The sequence below is a fragment of the Homalodisca vitripennis genome, chromosome 4 (genome assembly GCF_021130785.1).
Source record: "Homalodisca vitripennis isolate AUS2020 chromosome 4, UT_GWSS_2.1, whole genome shotgun sequence".
NCBI lineage: Eukaryota > Metazoa > Arthropoda > Insecta > Hemiptera > Cicadellidae > Homalodisca > Homalodisca vitripennis.
The window spans coordinates 59,509,525-59,537,084 of NC_060210.1; the positions used below are offsets into that span (position 1 = coordinate 59,509,525).

Here is a 27,560-nt window from a genome sequence, read left to right on the forward strand (position 1 = left end):
GATAATCGCGGAGCACTCTTCGATACAATCGATGTGAGCAATCAGGCTGTCTCCTGGCTCGGGTCAGATTGCGGACAACAATGGCGCGATCAGCTGAGAGCCACACAAAACAGCAGGGATTAGCAGCAGCAGCAGAGTCGGCAGACCGCGACACAACGGCACTCTGTCTTCGGGAGCGACGAACCTATCCGCAGCCGCATCACTGGGAACTGGACTACCGCGTTGGTCGGGGAGCGGCAGTTGATAAAGTCGGGAGCCAAGCATTACTATAGCCTGATTAACCCATTTCTTCTCTTGGAATCTTGGTCCAATGTTGAGATCATTCGCATTCACCGTACTGCCTCGAAACTGGAGTACTCACAAGAGGGAGGCAACATTTGCAAGTCCAGTGCCTGATGGCTGCTACTGTGGTTGGATTGTTGTATACAAGTCGTTCTACGCTGATAAGAATAAGTTGTTGGCTGAAGAGGATGATACGACCTTCGTACAACGGGGTGTAAGTTTTCAAAGGAACAAAATAACTTGCTAAGGGAGAATGATAAGGTATGATAAAAACGTATGCCTTTTTAAGAATGATATGGGAAAAATCGAATTTCACTAGAATTTTACATTATTCACCACACTATTCCAGGTATAACACCTTATTAAAAAGGAAATTTTGTGGGGTTTCTATAATTTTTATCACTCCGTTCATTTGGCAGCAGGCTGAGATTTATGAGAACGTAACCTACACTAAAAATTAACCCAAAGCCATGTTTTACATAATAATAATTTGCAACAAGATTCGTCTTTATTAATAGTGCTGTACTGCAGGCTAATAGAAAACGGCTCTTTAGCTTCTTATTATTTGTTAATAAAACTGTAGAGGTGTTCACGAAACAAACGTTGGCTACTAACCAAGCTTCCTCAAACGTCGGTATTTTAATACCCGTGGAGATCTGTTACAAGTCGGGCTAGCCTATCAATTACTGTAATTACAATTCGAGAGCCGTGTAAACGGCGAGGACGGCCAGGGCCGAAGGTAGCCGAGTGCGCTGATATCAATGAGAGCCTGTGAGAAGCTGCCGGTCAGATGGTAACCTTATATTAGATCCACATTCCACTCCGACACCGTAGTATTACCGCAGACAAGCGGTCCTGGGTCTCTGCTGCTACCATTCCAGGGGCCGGTGTTGGGCCCATCTAGCTAGCTCTCCGTGGCTCTTGTCAGGTCCTTATAAGATTGTTTCTTAATCGGATTTTTGATGGTGATGAGGAGAATCCAATGGATGCTGTGGGTTTACAAGCACATAAAACACTGACAACTAACTCGTTCTGATCTAGAACTCTTTAAAAATCTTGGAAATTCCAGATAGCGCTAAAGTGCCTTTCACACAGACGTAGCCTCTTAGCTCAAGTGACGTCTTTGAATGACGTTGTGGACGAATCTCCTCTGCAGTATATCTAATGGTGTATTTCAGACCGCCACCGTAGCGTAGTGACGTATGATTTCCAAGCCGTTACATCCATTGTTCTCCAGGTTCTCTCAGTGTTAAACAGTAGTTGACCATCTCAAAGGATCATTTTGTAGATAAGGCTGCCAAATTATTTCAAAAAGTTCAGACGAATGTTTCTTGGACTTTTTGCCTGCAAGACCGTTATAACATACACAAAGCAGGAAGAGTAGTGGGCCTAGCAGAGGCCCTTGTGTTGGCCTCGTACCACCATACACAGACTCCTTAGTCCATAGTGAGTTGTGTAACCCACGCGCCGCTGTCGGGTTTGCTTGCAGCTGTGTTGGTGGTTAGGTAACAGTAAAAGTCTCAATGATGGAGGTACGTCACTCCGTATGCAATATGCAAGACTGGGCCGTTTGGCCTTGGAGCTTGGCGCCTTCTAAAACCCACGTCAAGACTTATACTGTTTCCTTTGTGTGTTCTCCAACACTTGGAGTGCTGTATTCCATTTTCCTGGCGGCGAGTTACTGGAAGTGATGAAGATTCGAACAACTGAATCAGCGTGATGATTATCGATATCTTATCGGTTGCTGATAACAACGAAAAAGTGCAGATTGACCGAAGAAAGAAAATCCATCGTATTTTTCTAAATGTATGAACCATTTTTGAACTAAGCAATAATTTATCAGAGTTTGGAGTTCTATATGGTCCTCTCCCACTTTTCAGTAATCGTTTCTGTCATGGACATCATTTGATATTTACCAAATTGTAGACTGCACATCAAGTCTCCCCCAAAATCATTACAATCTTTCTCCACCGTGTACTGAATGATCCTCTGTGTAATAATCTGTAATACACTAAAGGCTACATAGAGCATTACATTTATGTTATTCCCTGTTCTGGTTTTAAATTGAAATATTATTGAAATAATCATTAATGGCGGCGGATATAAAAAATAGTGGCTCATCTGGAATCGTACCGTTAGATAGATATACGAGTATTTGTTCTCAGTACTAGTATAACGATCCGAGACTTAGAAGTTTGACCACACTGAAAGTGCAGCACCTTGCGAATGACCCCTGCAAGACGATACCCCGGATAGCCTGCCCAGGCCCAAGGCCAGCCGCGCGCCCGCAGATGCTCCCGGACTCCCACACCTTGTTCTCAGGAGTTGAATGTATTACGCAAGTTCCCAGAGTTTGCTCTTATCACCCTTCCGTTTCCTCCCCAGATTGCCGCGAGGCGAACGAGTAATTGGCGGCTAATTTTTATATCCTCGGCCTGATGGACTCGGCCCATCCGCCGTAATTTGTGTGATTCCCACACCAGGGCCGTATCTACAGGGTGCCCGTGGGAGGATTCTACCGTATGAGCATTCAAAATTAGACTTCACTTAGGAAGTCAGTCTAAAGTGTTGAGTGTTGGCATGGAAGGCCAACATCCCCCCTCTCAATTTGTACATCTAGGGTCCGACAGTTAGTGGCTACATCCCTGCACAACGCATCATTAATAAGGTTCCTAATGAGAGTCGGTCATTCTAGTTGTTTAATAGCAGCGGTTCATTCAGACAACTCCGACAACATTACGATTGCCGTTTCCGCTGTCCAGATTTATTCTTGAGGATTTCCCTTTTCCCTCGAGTTTATGACACATCATTCTGCAGCTTCGCGCCTATTTGAATTCATAAGTGTATGTTTTTAAGTCCACTCTGATGGGAAGTAAGTGTTAATTAATTAATGTAATGCTCTGAAGTAAATGAGTCGATGTGGAAGTTGTCATTTCACAATTAGTTGGGACTACTGGGATATTTTGTCGGTCACATGTTATTTAGACTAATTAATACTAATTGATTAATTTAGAAGGTGATCTAAGTTAATTAAGATTTTCGATAACAGGAGGCGTAAGATTGAATAAACGTGAGATTAAGTTTGTTCTTAAACAATGAAATAACCATTTCACGATTTTTGCTCGGCCTTTATACATTTTTCATTGCATTTAGTAAAATTCATGGTGTTTGTATTTCTTTGTGGTTAGCATATTTATTAATTTGATTTTTTAACCTTGATACTTTGTTTACCTCTTACAGGACGACCTAAAATAACGGTTGATGTATAACATAAGTTATAAATGAGAACTGATTTTTTGATAGTACTATTAATGAAACAATATGTAGATAATTAAATGGTCCGCGTTACTTGGAATCAGGGAGCAGTAATATAGTTAAATGTTATGCTTTAGGTTGAATTGATGGTATTGAGACAATTACATTAATTTAAATTCCTTGTTTAAATATAATATTCGAGTACACATTTCAATTGTTGGTTGTTTCAAAGAAATATGTTTTATTGTTTTTTTTAGTAAATTGTGTATGAGAAGCTAATAATTCTTAGGTCCAACGGCATAAAAAGAATAATTAATCCTGGCTTATGTTTGTAATGTTTGCTTCATAACAAAACTCTTTGTATAGCTTTTACTGAACATAGGTACACTCGTAATCCCTGGAGAGACTTGCACGGTACGATCACAGATCCCCGTTACAAATCAGAAAGCTGTCGTTCAGGTTCAGTTCTCTAGGACGGAAGCCCCACAAAAAGTGACAACTGCCTTCTTTAGCGTCTTCAACTTCCGTCTGGGTTTTCAGCGTTTATCTGCCGCTGTCAGAGATGTTAGGAACTGTATGGTCCTGTGCTCGTACCAGTGGGGCAGATCCGGAGACCGATGGCGGATGAGGTCGCGATGGCTGTGCCGCCATTGGTTCTCCGAGCTGCGCCGCGCCGTGACCCCCTTACACAGTTTGTGTTACGTAAATGCCAGCTCTTATAGTCGGCGAGTCAGCTTTTCGGCGTCTTGAAATGGATACACAAATACAAGTCTGTACTGTTTGTTCCTATTGGTTTCTGCCTGTATTGTTGATGGTATAATGTGGACTATGGGCATCGGAACATTTTATGTGATCAAATTTACAAGTAAATAATTAACAAGTATAAAATTGCACGTGTTTTTAAGTGATTTATTGTGTGTACAATTCTTACTACATATATTTTAAGAATTTCATATTCATATCAAGTGGAATACGTTCATGTATACGTACAAAGTTGTTTATTTTGTGTAATAATATATGCGTTATCAAACAACGATAACTATTCGGTTTGCTCAGACATCAAGATCGTTGATGTGAGTTATGTTACATTGCGGTTGCTTTTGAAGTCAATTCACTTTTTTACAGTAGTAAAGTGGCTAAATTTCCTTATTTCCCACATAAGCTATTAAAAATATATGTTAAATTAAAATAAATATAAATAGATTTGTAAATAGAATACAATAGAAAACAGAAATCTTGTAAATTTTTATGTTGTTTGTGGAAAACATTATTTGTAACATATGTTATTTTTAGGTATTTTCTGTTATTGTGTGAATGTTTGTAGATTCCAAATAATGTTTTTGTCTTGTTAACTCTAATTAGTCAACTAGGAATATAATGTTATTTCGATAGGAAGAGCTCAATAAAAAATATACCTGTTCATTTTTTGATGTAAAACTACCATCAGAAGAAGTAAATCAACGTTATGATTATAATACCGTTATCAACACATCATTTTTAGATACGTCCCACGTGTATGGATAAGGTATGAATGGTCGCTTATGTTTGTTATCATACTAAACTGATGTTTCCGGTTTGACGCCGTATACTGTAGATTACCTGCTGTTATCGGCTCCACTATCAGGTGAGTAGTGTAGGGCGGCACGCGCACGTGTTTGTCCGCGATAAACAAACTGTTCCACTCCCGCTTGAGCCGTGCGGCGAGGAACAGGTGTCGTGAGTCACTCACCGGCAATTACCGCTTTATCGATTCAACAATCAACACTTCCATCGTAGATTGCCGTGCGTTTTTATCGTTATAAATGCAAATAACGACCCCTGCGTCAATAGCGAATGTAGTTTTTATCTGCACGTGCTCTCGTAAGAAATACACAAGAGTGGTACGGAAAAGGTTAGCGTTGTTGACTAATGTTTAAAAATTCTTAACGAGATTTCAGCTATCGAATAGATAAAGAATAAAATATACGTGAATGCGCACTATAGGTTTCAGTGTTGTTGCTTCAAATTAAAATCATATGCTTCATGTCATAAAAACAATAGCCGCGTTGAGGAGAGGTCAAATAATTGATGATATTACTTAATTTCTTTTTCATAATGCAATTCGCATATTATCTATTTAAAATAAATTAAACTGAAAATGTATCAGTGGTCACATAATGAAAATATGTATTTTAAGCACTAAATTAACAAACACACCTATTATTAAAATTATTGAATGCATAAACAAATAAGTTTAATTTTATTTCAAAATCAATTCTCTCCCTCTTTTGCTATTCGTTGGGAAATTTGATATAAATAAATACAAATCCTCAAAATTAGTTTATACAATTTGTTTGACATGAGATATTGTTCGTTTGTTATTAACTATAATGTATAGACTTGTTGCTTGTTGCCTCCTCTTTGTGATTTAAATTCGCGTTACAGCAACTTTCAACGTTATTCGTAAAAACAAATTTTCAGTTTTAATTAAACTTGGTAACAATTGTTTAAATGATGTGTAGTGAGATTTTGTAAATCAATGTTTTTATAATGGGTGATAACAACATATCCGTATTTATCACATAAATCTTTTCAGATGTATTTTTGGATAGGAAAGCCATCGGATACAAATATGTATCCACTTAAAATTCATTTTAAGTAATGTTTAAATAGAGCTGTAGCTTATTTCGTCTGAGTTAAAGTATCCAATGGCCATTACAGTTGGTTTTTAATCATATAAATAATTAATGTAATGGGAGTTTTCAAATTGACATGAAACTGCAGTGAACATGTAGGCGAGCTATCATCTATCTAACTACCATAACTCTTAAACGAGTCAAGTACTTGAGTCAATGAAGACGTAATCTAAGAGGAGCGGAGTGGTACAGCAGGATTGATGTGGACATGATCTGCTGAGATGGAGCCGCAGCAGCAGCGAAGTACAGTCCCGACCGAGGGTATCAGTTGCTGAATGGACTGTACTCGGAGACCGGTTCAGCTCGTGGGCATAACGCCAGATCGTGTACTACCCGCCGCAATAACATTGTTGGCCGTGACATCTGATTCAGTACAGCTACTGTTCGTTTCACTAACATCGCACTCTTGTCGTGGACTGTCACGATTCACTTCTTGCCTTCCATGAGCTGTTTAGTACCTTTCGAAAGTCGCTAGCTTGCTTGCTACTAAAGGAACTTTTGAGCTACTAACCATGAATACGAAGTAGACAACGGTCGCACACGAATATATTTCTCTCATGTGACATATATTGTAGTCACTTCATCTTCCAACAGACTGGGTGTATTGCCTCATTATATTTCAATACAAATTGTTCACCCCAATTCTTTCTTATAATGAGAAGAGTGAATATTCTGAAAAATGCCATCAAGGAAACCCAAAAGGTAAATTTGGTTTGTTATCAGTGTTATGGCAGCAGTGTAACACTGGGATTTAGGGCGCTAAGGTTTCCCATATAACCAATCTTTTTAAGGGAGGGCAAATTACCGGCTTGCGTTCTTTCAAACCCTCACGTACAAACTTGTAGGAGCGGTTTTTTTTATTCAGAATTCCTTTTATAATGTATTCTTCTTAAGTATAATTTAGCCTTAGAAATTATTTCTTTGCTTTTTCAAATCGTAAATGTGGTAGACGTAAAGTAGTGGTCAGCGGTAGCGGGTAATTATTTCTGCCGAAGACGTTTCCCACCGATGTAGATGTCATTGCGTCTAGTGGTGGCAGAGAGTCCTTCGACCACCACAGACCACAACCTCTGGCCTCGGCTTCTGGCCCTGGTCATCCATCGTCGTTTATGCAGCCAGTGGTCAGACGCTCTCCTCTGCCACAGAACACGATAGGTTCCAGCAGTGTGGCGTCATGTCTTTCCTTTCGCTAAATACCAGCGGTTGAGGTTTGAGTTAGCTGAGGAATGTTCTATTCCAGTTTGTGATGGGTGCCACTGAATAAAATACCTCAAGAGTAGGGGAATCCAATAACAAAACCAGTCAGTAAAAAACCGACAGTACATAACCAGAATTAGAGCAGTGACAGGCGGACAGTCTGCCATTTTACCCTTTGGCATCAAAATCAATAGAGTTCTTCTTAGTACGAAGAGGAACCTGTGTGTCAAGTTTCAAGTATGTAGGACCTATCAAGAAGTGTTGCACATAGGGACGGACAACGCCACGAGTTAAGTAGCCGTTCCTTAATAAGTAAGCCTACACACTTGAAAGAGCAATGAGCACTAGCCCAGTGTGAAAAACTGAGGTAAATGGTTTAACACGAGAGTATCCGAGTCATATGGTTTGATTGTTTTTCTTATTTGACGCAGTCTACTCTCTTAACTAATTCTTGATGAACTTAGACGATCACGTTTCTATGCCGATGTAAATACGCCGATTTTCTCTGACAATGGCGTAGCCAACATAATTTCTCCTTCGAAAAGTCTCGATAAAGAATATTCCTACAGTTACGAAACTTAGTCTGGTTATCCTCTTTTCCTCAAATACCCCAAACATTTCGCCTCCAAAAAAACATAGAGCTTATTTAACAATATTGAACGGAGACTGTAATGATCTGATGGGCTCTGCGGACGGAATAAAAGGGTCCTGGCAGAAGACAGGAAAATAAGAGAAGAGGACCAAGTATAGATCCTTGGAGCACCCACACGCGGTGACTCACAATGTCGCAAGTCCAAGCTGTGACCGTGTCTGGCGGTCGTCTGGCCAGAAGCGGTTGTAGGAGGTATTACTCGGAAGCTAGATGTGAGTAATAAGATTATATATAGTTTGAGCAAAAACTGAAGCTGCTTCGGCTGGCAATCTTGAAGTCGTTTGACTTCTACTAAATAAAAACGTGTTTTGGTTGTAATTTATCTGATATACGTGAGAATTATCTACGAACTAAAAGGTCTCGCCACATTATTATGTTTTGCTGTTGTCAATTCAAAACCCGTTGACTTTGATAGTCCTAATTATAGAAATATGCTATTAACGCATCCATAATATGTTCTCCATTGCACTTATAACCTAAATTTCAACGGAGGACTACTTGAATAAACATTTTTACGTCAGCAGGTTTATACTGTACACGATTTATGGATACAGAGTTTAGAGTTTCCTAAAACGGATGGGGTAGAGTGATATTTGGATGAAATTCATTTCAGACATTTTCGCCACCCACTGGCGCCAGTCCATAGTAGATCAGTTAATGTGAATCACCCTTTTTCATCCTGAAAATCCGCGTGAGTGGGAGACGTTACTGAGAAAATGCAGTGACGCACCTAACACTTTCTCACGGCCGAGGAATCGGAAGTACAGGAAATGCCGTGCGCGGCTTCCCAGAATCCACGCCGGGTTGTGCTGAAGGAGGTCGTGAAAGTGGAGTAGAGGCGAGCGAGATCTGCCTGCTTGGGTGACCGGGTGGAAGGGCGCCGCGTCCACTACACAACAGACGGTAATACACGGTACATGCTGGCCTTCACATTTACCGTGGTGTCTGCTGTTTTCGAGGCCAAATGTTGTTACTTCACCGGTTTATTGCCCAGTAATGTGTCTGAAGTATTAATGTTGCAAAATCACTTAAAATACAATACTGAATTATTGGCGCTACTTAATTCAATGTCCGAAACTCTGTGATGCAAGATAGATTGTTGTACAGATATAGGACGTCTATATTTCACATGTGGCGTTCGAAATACACTCTTCAAAACATGGCTGTCGTGGTTGTTCTTTTTAAAATTTTAAAATTCCGTAGAGTATGAATTTTAATTTTCAATATCTCTAAACTTCCATTTTGTATCAGTGGGGATCATCAAAGTAGTAGTAGTACATATTTTGTCATTGAAATCGTAATTGGTGCAAGAGAACATTCTTAAAAATATGTTCTTTTCTTCAGGAAATCCGAGTCATAACTATATATTCTCTACAGAGAATCAAGGATCCTGAAGGATTATGTGTATCCTTATGACGATCCCTAACTCTAGCACGCGTCCCCACGGCCCTATTAGTTGCGCCTCTGAATTATCTCAAAGGAGTGGTATTCCCGATAATCGTTGACCAGTTGTATTAATTTCTATTTAAATAGTTGAATGTTAGGCTATTATTACATGTGTAATTTTGATAGCAAAATAAAAAATAAATCCAGGTTCGAGGAATTTTTAAAATTATAGGATATACTTGTTGTTCTACCTCTGAAACATGTCATATGTATGCTTTAATTTAATGATTAAAACATGTGTTCTTTAAGGTAACACATACATTAAAAAAAGTAGTTATTATGCTATGCTCCCATTTGATAATTTAGAGCAAACAGATAGTCGGTTACAGCTGCCACTTGTGTAAGGGTGAGTGCAGTGGTAACAGTCTATAAATAATTAAGTGACCACGGTTTTCAGGAGCATAATGGGTTTCGTTCCAGAAATTCCAAAATGGGTAATTTTGTAAGAAAAGGATGCAAACGGTCGCCCATCTTTAACTCTCGAAAGTCTTTTTACAACTGTGCTTATTTCACTATAAGCTGCTTATCGTTGATAATTTTGTGATTGATTCAAGCAAGTCTTCTTAGATATCAGGTAGATCTATTTCTTCAAATTTCTGACACATCCTATAATTATCCTTCAGTCTTATGAGTCCTATACCATCTACCGCGTAGACTGAGCGGGATGAGGAAGGTAAGCAGAGAGACCGTGGTTGCGGTATAAGAGGCCTGTAGAAGGATGGATAGAGAGAGACCCCGCGAGTTGTAAGAGTGGACCTCTCACCTCGACGCTCTGCTGACAGTGATGGGGGGGGGGGGCAGGCCTTGACCGCGGGCGGCTCCGGGGCACGGCCATCGATACCTATCGATTCTCTATAATACAATAATCGACTCTAATTTTTGACTTGGATGTGTTATATGAGTACACTTTTGTTACAGCTTAACATCATATTGATTTTATTTTCATCCTTTTTTATTTAATACATAACGGGTTTTTAAATGTATATTCAGTTTAGATAGACAGTGCCATGTTTACATTGTATTCATCTTGTCAATAGGCTTTTATGTAGACGTGTTACATTTTCTTGAAAATAATCCCCGAAACCGCAGATTAAATGCAATTGTTTTCAAACTTGGATTAACAACATGTTTGTTTCAAGTGTTCTATGTCAAGGTATCTGAATAAGTCTAGTGATTAGCTCTAGAATTGTTTTGAATTTCATAATTGGAAAATTAACGATCATTTATCGTAATTTTCCTGCCAAGGACAAAAACCTATTGTTGGAAAGTCAGGTTTTGGATAAAGGCACGTGTGCAAAATCGCCGAAGTATTTTGTTTTTCACTGTGGAAGGACGACGATAACTGTGATTAGCCCTCTGTCCGTGGCCGTGTATGTCCAGGGTCAAGAGTCAGAGGTCTCTGGGGTCAGCGGTAACTCGTCGCGAGGAAGATCCGCTCGGTATAGGTCGCAATCTGAAGGAGTTTGATTTTACATAGGAAGATCGTACAGTCTGTTTAAAGTATACCTAACATAATTGGCTTATTGTGTGTTACTTTGAAAAAATACGGGACGACAATTTATGTGCTGGATTTTGAATGATGGTTTATCATGTCGGTTTTCTTTTAGTTAAGAAGACACAAGTGTAATTTAGAGTATATTGACGTGATGATTCAACGGAGATTGACCTGGGTCAAATAAAACTCTTACACTAAGAGGTCCTTTGAAAGGAACCTAAAGTTGCTGCTGTTGACACAAACTAGTTGCTCAGAACACCTGAATAGGATTCGATGAAACCGGACTTTCGCTGACGAATTGGGAACTGTAATCGTTTCGAAATGGAAAGTGACGGTTCGATTCCGTGATGATTCATTAATGCACGGTCTGCGGACCACCTTGATTGTCACTAAACCCACCGTGTTTCGCCTCGTTGCTCAGGACAACTGAAGACTCTAGACCTGTTATAAAGACCGGAAACGATGCGTTGGAAGTGGCGTGGACACGGGGTAATCACACACAGGAAATTATTGTCTCGCTTAAGGTTCCGAGTCATGGATGTTAACGTGACACGATCAAAGTCGGTGCATCTTACGGTCGAGATTGGGGTGGGTTGGTTCACCGCGCCGCACTGGCGGTCTGGAACGAGAAGGCTACATATTACTAGAGGTTAGTGGACTTGCAGTGGAATTGTTGCGGGAAATATACGAAACGGTAAGGAATAGACGTGGTTAAATTTGAGCTATTGGTAAATCTTCTTCTTGATTTGCACGGCTTTAGAATACGAGGAAAATGGATTTTCGATAATTGCGCAAGATGTTTATCGAGATGTAAAAGTAAAACAGAAATTCGGTAGTTCTGTGCTGAAAGTGCTATAACATGTTCTATCTTTCTAATATAGCTTTGTTAAATGAGAGATACAGCTAGTGCTGACGAAATGTTCAATCGGAACAAAACATCAGGCATTGGATACTGGTGCACTAATTCCAACCAATTCATTGCAATGAATACGAAGTAAAGCAATAACTAGTTATTTCTTTAACAACCGATGATCATCTAGTATTAGCGTGATGTTTGATGGCACCAACTCAGCAGAACACTCTTCGAGTCATTCTGTTAGTTCCAATTTCCCGAGCAACGGCAGAAGCGCTCCCCTCTTTTCTCTTAGCGCACGACTCGGTGTGCTGCCGCAGTGATTTCCATCAAATCTCAAGTCACGACCTCCGCGGCTCTTCCCGCGCGCGCCAACACAGAGGATGATGCACTCAGCTGGTTTTACGAGATGCACTCGCGTATGTTTTGTTTTGTCTGGACCGGCTGCGACCACAGCTGGTCGCTCCAAGGGCGCCCGGTCGTGGCCATAGTCTTGTTCCCGCCAACAGCAGAGATTACGATGGGAGATTAACGACGGTCACCGTCGAGTCGCCATCATATGGAATGAAACCAACGGCTGCGTTTGAGATAAACGCTTGATAGGATCCCGTAGTGCCAGTAAGATTTAGATACTTCTGCTTTGGCCCGATAGACCAAAAATATTCAGGAGTTGATGGTTTTATGGAAGAAGTTTTTAGGTGCATAGTCCTTGATGTCTTAAAAATTATTTAGTCTAACATCTTCAAACGTATACTGAGGTGAATGACGATTATATAGTTTTATTTTTAGAATGAATCTAACACCGTAGGATAGTTAAGAACCAATATATTGGTCATTCAACGAGCAATTGATCTCGGTGAGCAAAAGTTGATTGAACTGAACTAACGTTAGCATGAACCTTCTGAATACCTTCACAAACTAATTCGGTGTCCTACAAGGATCAACACATGTCTTACCGTATGAATATTAAAAGCTATAAAGCCTGAAGCTGATGTACACAATGACACGACAAGGCATTTGTTGCGGCATCAAGCCAACTCACGCGCAACAGGTCACGTAGTGGATGCTGTACATTTTGGAATTCTTATTGCAATTTGAAGGACGGATATGTCTTTGTCACTTATGAATAACATTTTTAATTCTTGTAAGGCACAGTGACTTCATTCATTTGCTGACCTCTGACGAGTTCGTGTGTTTTGTCTACTGCAGCTGAAAGTTGTATGTAAAATATTGATGTGTATTTACCTCATTATTTTTATTTTCAAACAAAGACTTATTTTACTGGCTTAGTTATTGCAGGAGTAACATTATACATAAGACCACATGGTGACATTTTCTTTGAAGCACTCCACAGCAAAATGAACGTCGAAAGAATTGCACTGGTCTCAGTTAATGAGTAAACTTTATTGTCAAATAATAGCACGTGAGTCAAATATGGCTGACAAATTGTTGGAGCTTGCTGGGAGTGCGTTGGGCTGTAAAACATATTATAGCCTCTCAGTTCTCAGCGGAGATTATATAGCGTGCTACTCTTGTGCCAGCTACTCCTCGGTCGAGACCAGACCAGGCACCGAAGGCAACGTCCTCTTCGCGCGCGCGCGCGGGAAACCCATCCACTTCTCCCGCCCACTCGCTACTTGCTGGCTGTGGCTCAAGAAGATTCGTGTTGGTCTCCATCGAGCAAAAATGTTTGTGTACTCACGATTACTTTCAGGACACAATAAAAACCTTGTAGTTATTTTTTACATTATATTTTTTAATTGATCCATCTATTTTTATGAGTTACGTGCCCTTAATTCACTATCAACAAGCACTACCCAGAGCATAGTTTTCGTAGCCATAGGATTGTTTTGAATACAGTAATAATAAGAAATTGAAATACAAAAGAACATGCCCCTCAACAGGATTACGACATTTTGCCAAATTTATTATGTCAAAACACAAGCCTGAAGAATTTGCCAACAGCGGAAGACAGATATACCCGAAACCGTGTTTATAATTTATAACAAAGGAAAACACATGTGATTAGTTACCTAGTTGTTGAAGATGTTCGTTATTACTACCAGTAGAACCTCCTTTGTCACCTGACAGAGACCTCAGGATGCACCTGTTCAGTAGTAGCGGGAGGAGATGAGTCACAGTGTCAGCGCAGACAAGAGCTTAGTGAAGTGTAGGAGGGCGTGACAGCTAGTGTCGAGTGTGTGAGCGTGAGCGGAAGCACCGGTGTGTGAACTTCCCATGGCAATTAGACAACGGAAGCACCTGATTTGGTCGAACTGTTGGTAGTGACAACTAGAGAAAAAGAAGTACAGCAGGGTCGTCTGAGCAAACATAGAAACCCTCTATAAAAATCGAATTATTGTAAGTGCAGCCAGTTTTTTTTTCAAGAAATGAGCATCAAAGAAATGAGCTAACCATTTCATCGCAACACAAAATTGTATGGTTTTGCTTCCGAGGTTATTTATTTATAACAATCTCACCAAACGCAATGTTTAAGTTGATGACTAACCACATTTTCAAACCTCTTCCATGATGTTTAGTACTTTTTATGTTGGCAGGAAACAAAATATGTTTGTACGTTACACAATATCGGTGATAAATAGATATGGTACGGATGACATCGTATATTCCATGAGTAGACGAGCTCAGTAGACCGCGGGCAGAAGCACCGTGGCGAATTGGTAGGGTAGAGCGGCCAGCTTTCTTTCAGCCACAGCGAGACCGCCGCGCCGGGCCGAGGGACAATAGAAGTTATTGACCATTGTGTCGACTCCCTGGGAGAGGCAACGCTGATGTATAGCCACGTAGAGGATTACAAGGATAGATTTTATCATGCGGACATTCACTATCAGATGTACGTTGGTGACATGGATTATAATTTTGTGATCCAGTTATGAACAACTGCACGCTTGTCATCTTCTTATAGTAGTATATGCGGTAATATGGGTTTACCATAAAAATAACAAAATCTGGCAACACTTCAAGCAATTTTGAGTGGGCATAGAAAATATTCTCTCAAACAAATCCTTGGTAGAAATATTACCCGCGCATGCACGAAGGTTTTGTGAACTACGAGCATATACGCTCTCTTCTGAGAAATATATATCGGCGTGGCGGCGCGAGCGGACGCTGTTAATCGGCACAGCAAGGTACGGCGCGCCCGCGCTTGTACGAATGGCAATAATTAGCCAACCGATGGTATCAGTGGTGTCGAGGTCACCACTCCACTGAACCTTCGATAGTTACCTAAAGCCGACATATGCTTTTGAGTTTCTGCTAGGATAAAATTTCGTGAAAGTTTTGCCAAGCAACTCTTAACTGCGCCAACCTTATCTTGGTCTCGAGTATTCCACCTTAATGTTCAAGGATGTATCAAATGGCTGTCAAAGTCTAACTGATACCTTGCCTTGTTAACCATAGTACCAAACTGATACTATTATTGTTAGTCTACCAAGATTTCACCAAAGATATTATAAATATTTCCTGCATGTCAGCAAATGTAATTATTATCAGAATTTTACCTTAATATCATTCATTGGCATGCTCATGATTCTTTTTCAGGAGCTGTTTTCACAACTACAATTCAGCCATGAGACTGCGCTGCCTCCTGATGCTCTGCGGAGGGCGTTGGCAGAATCATTCTTCGATCAACAACGATTTCAGTTGGGCTTCATGGATGATGCTGCAGAGTGCTTTGTGAGTATTGATTCATTTTGGTTGATTACCTATATCTGCTGAACTAGACAAAGTACTTAAATTGTGTTAATAATTTGTGTATAAAACATATTCATCAATTTTCTATTCGTTTTCTACAACTTTGATTGAATGTTGCAGGAAAATATCCTGACACGGATTCACTACCATATTGCGTGTGTGGGGAGTCAGAGGATATGTGCAATGCCAGACACTGCATCCCTCACCAGAAGTTTGCCATGACACTCGTAGAACAGAGTGTGTGCGGCGCATGTGGTGCCACCTCTGAACCTCTGCCTTTCACTCAGGTCAGTCTTTCATGTTGTAAACAGTCAATAGTATTACAGATATCAAACTACTTTCATGGAACCTTGACAGTAGCTCTGAATAACTTCGGTAAGATTTTGGATACAGGTTGACTTGATAGTACCTAATAGTGCGTTTTTATTTTTAGATGGTTCATTATGTGTCTGCATCTGCACTGACTTCACAAGCAAAGCAATGTTCTACACCCTCCCATCCAGATCTCTTTGGGCAGCTGCTCAAAAAAGCGGGAGGCATGGGCGATATCCGGGACTGTCCTGTAAGTAGTTGCCTTAACTCTAAGTAGTACAATACTGTATAATAAACGTGACGGCTGATATATCATTGGCAAAAACAATGTTTAATGTTTATAATCAGTGGTGATCCTCTTTGTGTAATAATTTTGTTATTAACTAAGGTGCAATATTAATTCTTACAAAGAGCTTTAAAAGTATTGGATTGACAACTCATTAAATATAACTGCAGTCTATTTTGCATTATTACAAATCTTCCTACCCTCTGTTTAGCAAACACTTGATATCTTACCAACTGAACAGTTTCTTAATCAGGTCAAGTTCTAATCATAATAGCAGTGTTATGCAGATTTACCATAGTGTCATCAAAGAATATCTAAGACCTTCTTTCAATTCATTATAAGTTATAAAAATATAGCTGAAAAAAACAACAGTGACGAATCTCTAATATAATTACTGTATATTTTTAAGAAAAGTATGATGAATATTATATTATTGAGAGGAAAAGTTGTGTAAAATAGTCCAATCTTCTATTTAGCTCTTTGATCACTATAAAAATAGACTATTTTGAAGATTATTTATATAAGATGCTTGTAGTAAGTAACACATTTTTAGATTCAGGCTTCAAATCCGAATAACTGTTATTCTGTCACAGAGTGCCTGTGGAGCCAAGATCCAGATCCGTCGCACGCTGACCAACTGGCCTGAAATAGTGTCGGTGGGTGTGGTGTGGGATTCCGAGCGCCCTTCTCTGGATCACATCATGTCCCTGCTGGGCACCCTCCGCACGTCCTTGCGACTCAGTGATGTTTTCCACACCCCTACCCCTGCTAACGTGCCTCCCACTTCCCACGAGCTAGTTGGAGTTGTCACCTACTACGGCAAACACTACTCTACTTTCTTCTTCCATACCAAGCTCCGTCTGTGGATATACTTCGATGACGCCACCGTCAGGGAAGTTGGTCCAAGATGGGAACAAGTGAGTGGCTTTGAATAGTTTTGTAACTCTTGATTGCAATATTATATTATGGTTTTTAAGATAAATTTATTTCTCAGAAAACGCACATTTTAGAGGCTTTGCTAGGTTGAAAATGAAATCAGTACTAACATCAAATTGAATGCCTACTGTGATAGTAATAACCGTTAATGCTAGGTGTTATAAAATACTCATATTTTTGTACTAAAGTTGATATTGTTGCAGTAGTTATACCGGTATTAATGTTTTCTTTAGGTGGTAGAGAAATGCCGGAGAGGCCGGTACCAGCCACTGCTACTGCTGTTTGCAGTGCCAGAAGGCTCACCAATAGACACCAGTGGGGCCCCCAAGTGTGTGACTAGAGTGACCAAACCCCAACTGGTGGCTCCGGCGGGTCCCACAGCACGCCGTTCACTCACCCCCAGCCCCGAGAAGCCCAGTGGTCTGGGACTCACCACTCAGCGGAGAGCCGTTACACCGAATCCAGAACAGACGCAGCATGAACCACTAAGAGCTCAGGTTGGTATCATTGTTGATTTGGAATAAAAAAAAATACATAGTAAACAAATCGCTGCAAAATGATTTCTAAGATTAATAGGTACTGTTTTAACCTGTTGAGGACTACTGCTAGCTATAACAGTCAAACTTACCTAGTGTATACTAGAGTAAGCAAAATTATCATTAATGAATTCTAGGCAGTAAAGAAAACTTTCTAGTTGTATGTATTTAAAATGCATTGATAGATTAAAAAGACTAAATACTGAATATGGACCATTTGCATGCATCTTATAAGTGTTATAACTATACATTTTATTTCTGTTTAGAATTTTAGCAAAGTATGATAATTTTTTAAACATTGATACATGCAAAGTGTTACTTGACATTTAGTGCACTCATAAGCAGTTTCTTTTCTTTTTCGTTCACTCTGTGTTGTATTTGAGCACACAAAGCAAGGACTACTGGGCTCCACTCAGAAATATTTTCAAGAAATTATTGTTATTGATATAGTTATAGTATGTGGTTGTCTAAACCAGTGAGATCTGTGACCAATAAAATTGTTTGATCAGTTTCTAAGTTATACTATTGTTTCTTTTCTTATCTGACTTTGAAATACTACTACTGTCAAAATCTAACGGATGATGTGTTGTAGCGACCTACCCTGAACAATAACGACTACCAGAACCTGACGCACCTACAGGCCGCCATGTTCGGAGACACACCGCCCGAGTCCCCGCGACAGAAGGGGTTTCCACTGCGTCCAGGAACCGAGCTGGTCAGGAGAGACTCAGGCAACTGGAGTGGAGACCGTAATAGCGCCTCTTCCTCCTCCTCCACATCCTTGGAGAACCCCTACCACTACATTGTCGGCAAGATGCACTTCCGGTATGTTGATACCTGACTATTCTATAGAAATGGTATATTTTAATCTGATTTAACATACAGATGTAATTACGATCATAACTTTTGTTCAAATATAGAAATTTTATGTTACTATTTTACATTGTTATACATTTAAATGTGGTCTTTTACAAGTATTTTGAGTTTCTTTAAATTTATATATATTATATATATTTAAATTTCTAAGGGATGAGAGAAAATTTATCCTCTTGAGGAATTCATGAAAACAATGTTTGAGTCACTCATAAGTGATGTGTGGATTTCTCATGTTGGTAACAGTATCATATTATTTTAATCAAAATTAATCCAATGGAAAAAACAAGAGATTGATGTAATAATGGTTAATTAATATCATATATCAGTATCAGGATACATTTAAGTTGTACGAATGCATTCAAGTGAAAATAAAATTTTAACATGTTCAAGGTTTAGATGTAAACTGATTAGTGATAATAATGGAATTTGTCAACTTACTTATTATTCCTGTCTTTTATTATATATGCAATGTATAACCAACCATGTATGATGCACAGAGGAGTAAAGCAGTCAGATGGCCCTTGTGACCAAGGTTACGACTCCTACTCCTTGTCCTCCAATGACAGCCTCCCTCTGCAGCAGACGCTCAAGCATAACTTGCAGGTAAGCTACACTGGACACTGGACAATTACTAATCATTGTAACAAAACCTAATGTAGGCAGTGCTGCACAAAGCATTGATGGGCTCTGAGCGAAGTCTCATTAATAATTGTAACAAAAACTAATATAGGCAGTGCTGCACACAGCATTGATGGGCTCTGAGCAAAATAATTCAGTCAGGCCCCTCTCTTTCTCTATTTTATTAATAATTATTGATAATGTCTAGATGACTGGTAAGTAACAATTTTCTTATTAAAGAGCATACACTCAAACCACAAAATTTTTATATTCACAAATTTAAAATCCTACACACAAACAATGTCAATTCAACATTGTTTAACAATTGTAAGATAAATCTCATAGAAAGTATAAAAAACGAAGTTTGAGGCACCAGGTTTTTAGCTTCCAATGATTGATTTTTATCTCTTCATAATGAATATAATAACAAACAAAACAATAAAACGAGCGACAAAAATAGTAAAAGCAGTGGTAAGAAGCAAAAGCATAGATTAAGTTAGCTTTAGCTCATCACAAAAACTTTTTGTTGGAGTAAACATCACCTTATCTTTTTTCAGTTGGCCCAGATACCTGAGGGGCATCAGTCGCCAACTGGGTGTGTTCTGCTTAATCAGTACAACTCTAGTGTATCAGCATCTACAGGTGAGTAATCATGTGATATATTGATTAGATTGCATATTGATAACTGCATATTGAGGAAGTTGTCTGTGATCCTAACAGGTACTGTCTCTTCGCACAAAATCAGTTATTTTGGGACGTTATAATAGGTTAGGTGTAAATGCCCGTACAATATTGTTTTTTGCAGAAATTATATATTTTATTTCAGCAACGTTGCTCACGTTGTGTTCGTAAAATTTGAAATAACAAACTAATGACCAGATGTGATACACATGTTCATTATAAAAGTTGAATTACTACATTCTATAGTTTTGTTTATAACTTTAGTAAAAAGGTTTTCACCCTACCGTAAGCTTATTGCTAAAACTTTATGTTCTATGTATATTTAATGTATAAATGAACCAATATGACTAAGTAAAATTAAAATTTCTTAACTAAATTTGTGTCAGTAGACTTGTTATTTTAAGGGTAAAGGCATCATTTCCATAGCAGTGAACAATAAAGTAAGTGAATTTGATTAAAAGAAAATGTGATACATTGCAAAGATGATCCAGAATATCATATAAGTGTCTGTGGACCTGTTGTAGATGACTGTGAGCGACTCTGCTTGGAGGCAGATCAGCTGTTGGGCAAGTCGGAGGCTGCGGAAGACCTGGTGACTGCACTATCGCTGTGCCATGCAGCAGCTAACAAGGCACGTGCCGCCATGGACGCCCCCTACAGCAACCCTCAGACTGCCAGTGCGGCTCGTATGAAACACAACACCTGCGTCATGCGTGCCCGATCTCTGCACAAGAAACTGGAAGAACCTAGCAAGCGTAAGTGTTATATAGATTATTGTTAATTTTGTTTCTTTAAATATTTCCTTGGCATGAAGTAATTGTTTACAGCATTGATAAATTTAATTTAGCTTAGAGTGCAACACTTTATGTTTTAGGATATTTACAAGAGACTTGTTTTGTTGAATTTGTTGTTCAAAATGAATTTGATTTCTATAATCATGGAAACATCTTTCTGTTCAGAAAAAATTGTTCTATTTCATTTTCAAAACTAGCACATAAAATCACAACATAACCAATATGATCCATAGTCGTTATCACTTTAACTACTTTTTCATTCTTAGACAGTGGTAAAAAATAGCTATTTTTAAGTAGTTTAGTAATTACAACAAAATATTATAATAAATTATGATTGTGTGTTTTGGCTTTGACATAACGGAAATGAGTCTCAATGTTACAATGGTTTAAAAAAATTTGCACATAATGAAATTTGAAATAAATGTTATTACAATTTATTTATAAGAACACAGTGTTCCTTCTGTCATTTCTCACCTAAAAAACAAAAACATCAGTTTTTTGTGGTCATCACAATAGATGAATACAATATTCAGTAGCAGAACGGCATGCACGTATTGCAGTAAAGTAATAAACAAGAGTATTGATTTTAACTTACTGTCATTCTGCCATTTTACTATCAAGGAATCCAATAAAAGTAAGAATGATGTGCGAAAGTGCAAATTTTTAATACAAAACCTCATGGGTTGGGGCGAAAGCCTTTAAGAAGTTAAGAAGTAGAACATGTATGAAAATTACGTTGTAACAGGTGCTTGTACAGTTTTCTTGATATTTAATGAAAAATATTCTCCATATGACATAACCAATTGTACATATGTGATTAGTAAACTTAAATTATTTTTACTTTCCAGATCCAGAAGGAAGACATAGCAGAGAAGGCAGTGGCTGCAGTAACCGAGGATCAACTGGCTCTCATTCTCGACAGAACTCAAGAGATAAGGGTAACCACTCCCGCCAGAACAGCCGAGAACTTCTAGTAAATACTATGCCCACTCAATTGCCGTCAGCCAAGACTGGTCCCCGGGAACCACCAACAGTGGTAGCTCCTGAAAGGCCAGCTCAGAAAAATATTGAAATATACGCAACTCTTCCCAAGAGCAAGAAAGGATTGCTATCACGTGCGACTAAAACAAAAACAGCTGTTGAAGATGAGGAATATCTTATGTATGATCGACCAGGAAGGAGTTTATATTCAAGTAGATCGAAATTAAATGGCAAAAAAGAAGGTGAAAAACGTGCTCGGAGTGAGGAACGAAATAACAAGACTGCAAAAGAAAAGGAATTTGTTTCAAATTCACTCTCTAAAGAAGCAAAAAAACAGACAAAAGTAGAAGAGCCGAAACAGAATAAGAAGCAGCACAAAATAAGGAGAAAACTTCTGATGGGTGGGCTAATTAGAAGGAAAAATCGTAGCATGCCAGATTTACGAGAAGATGAGGTTGCTCCCAAGGATTCAGTAAAGGATGAGACCAAAGCATTATCTAAAGATGATTCAAATGTTGGGTCAAAGATGGATAAGCAAATGGGATTAAGTGGGTATTTGTCAGAAGGACATCTTGAATTTTCTGGCAATCCAAATCTGGAGAGAAGTAAATTGATGAGAAAGAGTTTCCATGGCAGCAAAATTCTTCAAATGGCGAAAATTCCTCCACCTCCTCCATTGAGAACAACTTCACAGTTGAGTAAAACAGACCGCCCTCCTTTCCCATTACCAATGGACGACATAAAACAAAACATGATGAATGAAAGAAATGATGAGTGGTCTCGAGAGCCACAATCTTTACCTTACATCCCTGCAAGTTATGGTGAAACTAAGAAAATTGAATCTGTTACTTATGCTAATGGTGGATTTCTACTGCAAGGATATCAACAACACACAAAAGTGGTTACTACAGCTCAAGTTCATCAGGAGCAGTCACCTCAGGCTGCAAGGGACGAGGTAGACTCTGGAGTCCCTTGTGATGTCAACGGGTTTCCTCTACCACCTTATCCCTCTCCTCTGAACTCAGTATCACACTCTCGACAGCCAAGTGAGGATTTTCCACCACCTCCCCCCGAAATTGTGTCACAGGAACCTGAGGAAGTTCCAGTCAGGCCCCCATCACCAGAAAGCCTTTTAGCCCAAGTACAGCAGAAACGTTTGCAAATTCTTGCAGAGAATGAAGCAAAAGCTGCAGCTGCTGCGGAGTCTTATGAGGCAGCTAGAGCTGTAGGAGGTGAAACTTGGTTGAGAGAACTTCAAGCCAAACAGGCTGCTCTTAAAGGTAAAAATGGTCTCACCCAGAATGGTAAAATAGAAAGTCCTGTTTTAGTTGGAAACAGAATTTTGACTCCAACCAAGTCGATAGAATCAATTCAACACTATGATACTAGAGAAAGATTGACACCACCAGCAATCCACGAACATGGATCAAACAGTCAACAAACGACTTCCGTTAAAGATTTGAAATCTAGGTTTGAAAAGATAAAGATTGATAAAGAAATAGAATCTGTTCAACAGTTTTCAAATAAACCATCACGAGCTAGTCCGATCATAACAGATAACTCACATCTCTATGATGCTCAGGTTAGCAATAATACAATCATCAATTCTCTGACTTATGACTCCAGTTTGATTACTGCTCATATGAATGGGTTTGATCTCTCACATGATAACAGTAAAAGTAATGAAAACGATATTTCTTTTGCCAACAACAACATAGCCCCTGCAAAACAACATTTTGACAGTCATGAACCAAGGAGGAAATCTGGTAAGAAGAAAAACGTAACGTTCTGTGAGCAAGTCGTTTTGGTTGCTACTGCTGATGAAGATGAAGTAGATAGTTACATACCAAACCCAATTTTAGAAAGAGTTCTTAGGTCTGTTTTACACAAAGACAGTCCACAGGAAATACGAGAAACTACAATTCAGTCAGTCATTCCCTTGAAGAGAACTGATTCTGGCAATTATGGTCAGAAGAATCAACAAGAAAATAATACAGGTCCTGTTGTAAACGGAATTGACAAACCAAACATTCCCAGTCCAGGATTGACTTCAGAAAGTTTTACATATCATATGAATTCGTTGCCAACTATATCGACTGCATCATTGAACGATATCAAGCATCAATACTTACCAAATACGAATGGAGAGCATATGATTCACCAGGATCATGCATCAAACATTCAACGGCACTTTTCTGGACAGCAACAGCTAAGTGTTAAGGGAGTTCAGCAGTCTCCGGTGATGTCAAGACCTTTAATTAATCAAGTATTGCCAACGAAGCCTAACATTATTACTCAATCCCAATCCAACAGCAGTCCATCGATGCACAGTGTGACACCTTACAATATTCAACAATCCCACAACCACCAGACACAGATGTATCAGCAAAGTCATCATCAGCCTCATGTCCATCCTCAGCACTCTCAGAGTTATTCACCACAAACCCCACAATCTCAGGCTTCAGTACACTATTCCACTCAAGCTCCTTCTTATACAAACTCTGCTTCCTATACTCACCAATCAAACATTCAGACTAACCAGTCAGATTCACCCCATATGGAGAACCATCACTCTTCAGTATCGGAGTATCCTGTAGCACAGTCTGCAGCCCCCTCTCCAGTTGCTACATCATCTCCATATCAGCAGGTTCCCCCACCACAGGGTCATCTTACAAACTCTCCTTATCAGATTGTTTCTCAACCTCAGACTCATCAGTATCCGTATAAACCTGTAATTTCAATTGCTCCAACACCAGGAAGTCAAACTCATGGACTCCCTCAGCAATCTCCAATCATGAATCGGCCTCTCAGTCATCAACAGATTCCTAATGGGCACAGCCACGATGGCAGAAAGCTAAGCACAGCTTTGAGTAATCCAATGAACATACAACATCGCATCAGTGACAACCTCAATCACTCTCAAGTAGAAACGAGATACATGCATCCGTCCCAGGGCTTATACAGTCACCAAACCGGTAATGGATCTCTGAGGAGTCCTCACAGTTTAGTTGATCAGAACTCAAGATTTGTCAATAGTCCACCAGTACACCAACACACTACTGTCAGAGCCAGACCTCAAGCCATGTACCAGCAGGATCTCCCTCCACCAGAGTACCAACATCCACCACCACCCAGAAAAGACCCTTCTGGAACCAACGGTTTGCCAGTAAGGTCGGAAATCTACCAGAGGGTACCAACTTCATCTGGAAATCTGATAGTGGATCAGAATCATCATACTTCATCACAAGGAAATATGTACAATTCTCTCAGTTCAGCAAATCATAGGCCACTCTCCCCGACTAGTCCACATGGTCAGATGCCACCGTCAGTTGGAATCCATGTCTATCAACATCCACCACACCCTATGTATCAACAGAGTGCCTACCACCAGGTACAACCTCAACAGGTGAACCATCATTCACAGCAAACCCAACAACCAAACCATCACCCTCAACAACCCATTTACAACCAACAACATCCTCAGTTGACTAGTCACAGTCAACTGACCCAACCGAACCAACCACCCAGCCACCATCTGATAACCAACCACTCGCAGACTGGAGGGCACCAATACAACTCAAACCCCACCCCTACTCCTGTAAGGCATCCTCCTTATCAGCCACCTCCGCACCCCAAACAACTGGAAAGTGTTAGTAAGATCCCGGAAAGGACGGCTCAACCTTCGGGTGTTCCACATTTGAGGAGCAATCCTTGCAATTTATGTCGCAAGAAACAAGTTCAACATCCAGCTATCTATTGTTCAGACTGTGACTTTTATATGTCCAGGTTTAAACCAAAAACCTGATTTTCTTTTGAAAATTTATATTTTTCAAGTACCTGAAAATTATGTTAAAAATTATAGGTTTAAGGAATTATTTTTATTGCTGGCAGTAATTTAAAAGTGAATATTTACAAGGTTTTTTATTTATATGCAAAAAAAGAGTTTAAATTATTGTAATTTTTCAAGTAAGGCAAATTATTTTATGAAGTTTTGATTGGAACATAATTTTTTAATTGCTATCATATATTTGAATATATTTTTGAAAATAATTTATTTATTGTCTTTCACTTTATGATATTGAATATGCAGTAGGTTTTGTATGCAATCAGTATTACAACAGTTAATATGTAACAGTGACTTTTGTTTATTAAAGATTGTAATAACACAGGACCTTGCAAAAAGCTGTGAAGTACTATCACTAGAACAAGTTTGAAGGCTGTTTTAATAGATGTATGTTGTTAGAGAGATATGATATGTTATAAAGTTTGATGTTTGTTACTTTGAATGTTGTATTCTAATGATCTCAGACTGTTATAAAAAGTATTAATTCATCCATTGCGGGTGAATGCAAAATTGTACATTATTTGCCCAGTAATGTTTTGTTTTAAAAACATTATTGGTTTTGTAATAAAATAAGTTCAATAGGAAATTGTGTTTTATTGTCAGACCTTTTAAAAATGTAAGAGATTATTTAACTGCTTGCCAGTAGCGTTTTGGACCTGATTGTACATGTTTTTGAATTCTGTATAACATGAAATTCCATTATTTGAATAGTAATATTAGACATTATACAACCTTTTGAAACATACTTTCACAAATGATTCCACTCATAATTTAATAAGTATAAATTTTACAATCTGTGAATTCAAGAACTTTTTATCAACTATCTAGGGCTTGATGAAATACTCCTATTACGAGCATTCTAATTCCATGGCTTATGTATTGGGTAAATTGAACTCTGGTTTTGTGTTATAAAGAATTTTTATTGTTGGATAAGAATGTGAGGAAGAAAATTATTCAGTTCCATCGCAGTGAGTTTTTATCACTAGTAGATAAACATTAGTTACGAACATTAGGTTTCAACAATTATTTTTATACTTTTTAACTAACATAAGGTATCAAGCCTGACAATCCAGGAGGTCAATTTGCATTCTATAAACAAACAATCTGGTTTTTGTTAAAATCAATAGAAGAAGTTTCTTGAGAGAGGAATTAATTGCCAGCTATGATATTTGTGATAAAGGTTGAAATGAGAAAGTATCTTAAGTGTTAAAAAAATAAATTTTAAATACACAATATGTTTGTTCTCAGATCATGTTCTTCTAAATTTGGTGTATTTAAAACCAAGTGTGACAAGTGAATAAATTTAAAATGCGTCAGCTAACCATATACAGATCTTGAAGTTGTAACTTTCAGACTCTTTATCTGTGTACCATTAGGTGATATAACTTTTACAGTCAAACTGTCAAATTTTAATATCTCAAAATTGAAAATAAATAATTTAAAAAACAAAATTATCAGTTCATATTTTTACTCTAGATAACCTCCCATTTTGATCTTCACCACAACTATTACAAAATTTTTTCTTGATAGACAAAATTTCTCTATTGATAAAGGTCATTAGTTGTATAATGCAAACTGACTCTGTAATTCTAGACTATGAGGTAATTCTTACTAAGCTCATTGCACATTAAGAATAAGGCATTTGCCTATTTTAAAGACTATGGCATAAAATGTCTAAGAATGATTTTAAGAAAGGGAGATCCTGTTTTATTCGTGGAATTAAGACTAGGAAGTCCTCTTTTTAGCATTGCCTCAGGACCAATGGCTTAAAAGTAACTTCCAAACGGTCACCAATGGCTAGGTAGTCACACTGATTGCTAAGATAGGATTGCTCAGAGGTCAAAATTCCAAGTAGCAGCCTCACATCATCGCTTGACTTGGTAGTTACTATATCTACTGGACTAAGCCATTAGTGCGTGTTTTGTAAGATGATAATGTAAAGCAGAGGAAGACCAGGAAACTAATTGGTTAAGGCAATCAATAAAAAATTGAGGAATTACATCTTTGGTATAGTAAGCAGTGTCAATGGAGGCACTTAACGGATATTTAAAAAACTGTACCAAAGGTTTTCTCCCTTGTGCAAAGAATCCCCTCCACCTTCCAAGACAATTTCCACCTTTGGAAGAA

The 27,560-nt window shown here is 38.8% G+C and overlaps 1 protein-coding gene across 1 annotated transcript in view; it reads left to right on the plus strand.

The window, feature by feature from the left end:
• Nucleotides 1-26,019, plus strand: part of LOC124359350 — a 109,757-nt gene extending 83,738 nt beyond the window's left edge. The window contains 11 exon segments of the mRNA XM_046812026.1: nucleotides 15,417-15,551; nucleotides 15,690-15,725; nucleotides 15,728-15,856; nucleotides 16,003-16,131; nucleotides 16,761-17,084; nucleotides 17,337-17,600; nucleotides 18,232-18,464; nucleotides 19,013-19,118; nucleotides 19,691-19,775; nucleotides 20,339-20,569; nucleotides 21,457-26,019. Of these exon segments, the coding sequence (XP_046667982.1) occupies nucleotides 15,417-15,551; nucleotides 15,690-15,725; nucleotides 15,728-15,856; nucleotides 16,003-16,131; nucleotides 16,761-17,084; nucleotides 17,337-17,600; nucleotides 18,232-18,464; nucleotides 19,013-19,118; nucleotides 19,691-19,775; nucleotides 20,339-20,569; nucleotides 21,457-25,394 (5,610 nt within the window). The 3' untranslated portion in view covers nucleotides 25,395-26,019.
• Nucleotides 26,020-27,560: the final 1,541 nt, after the last annotated feature.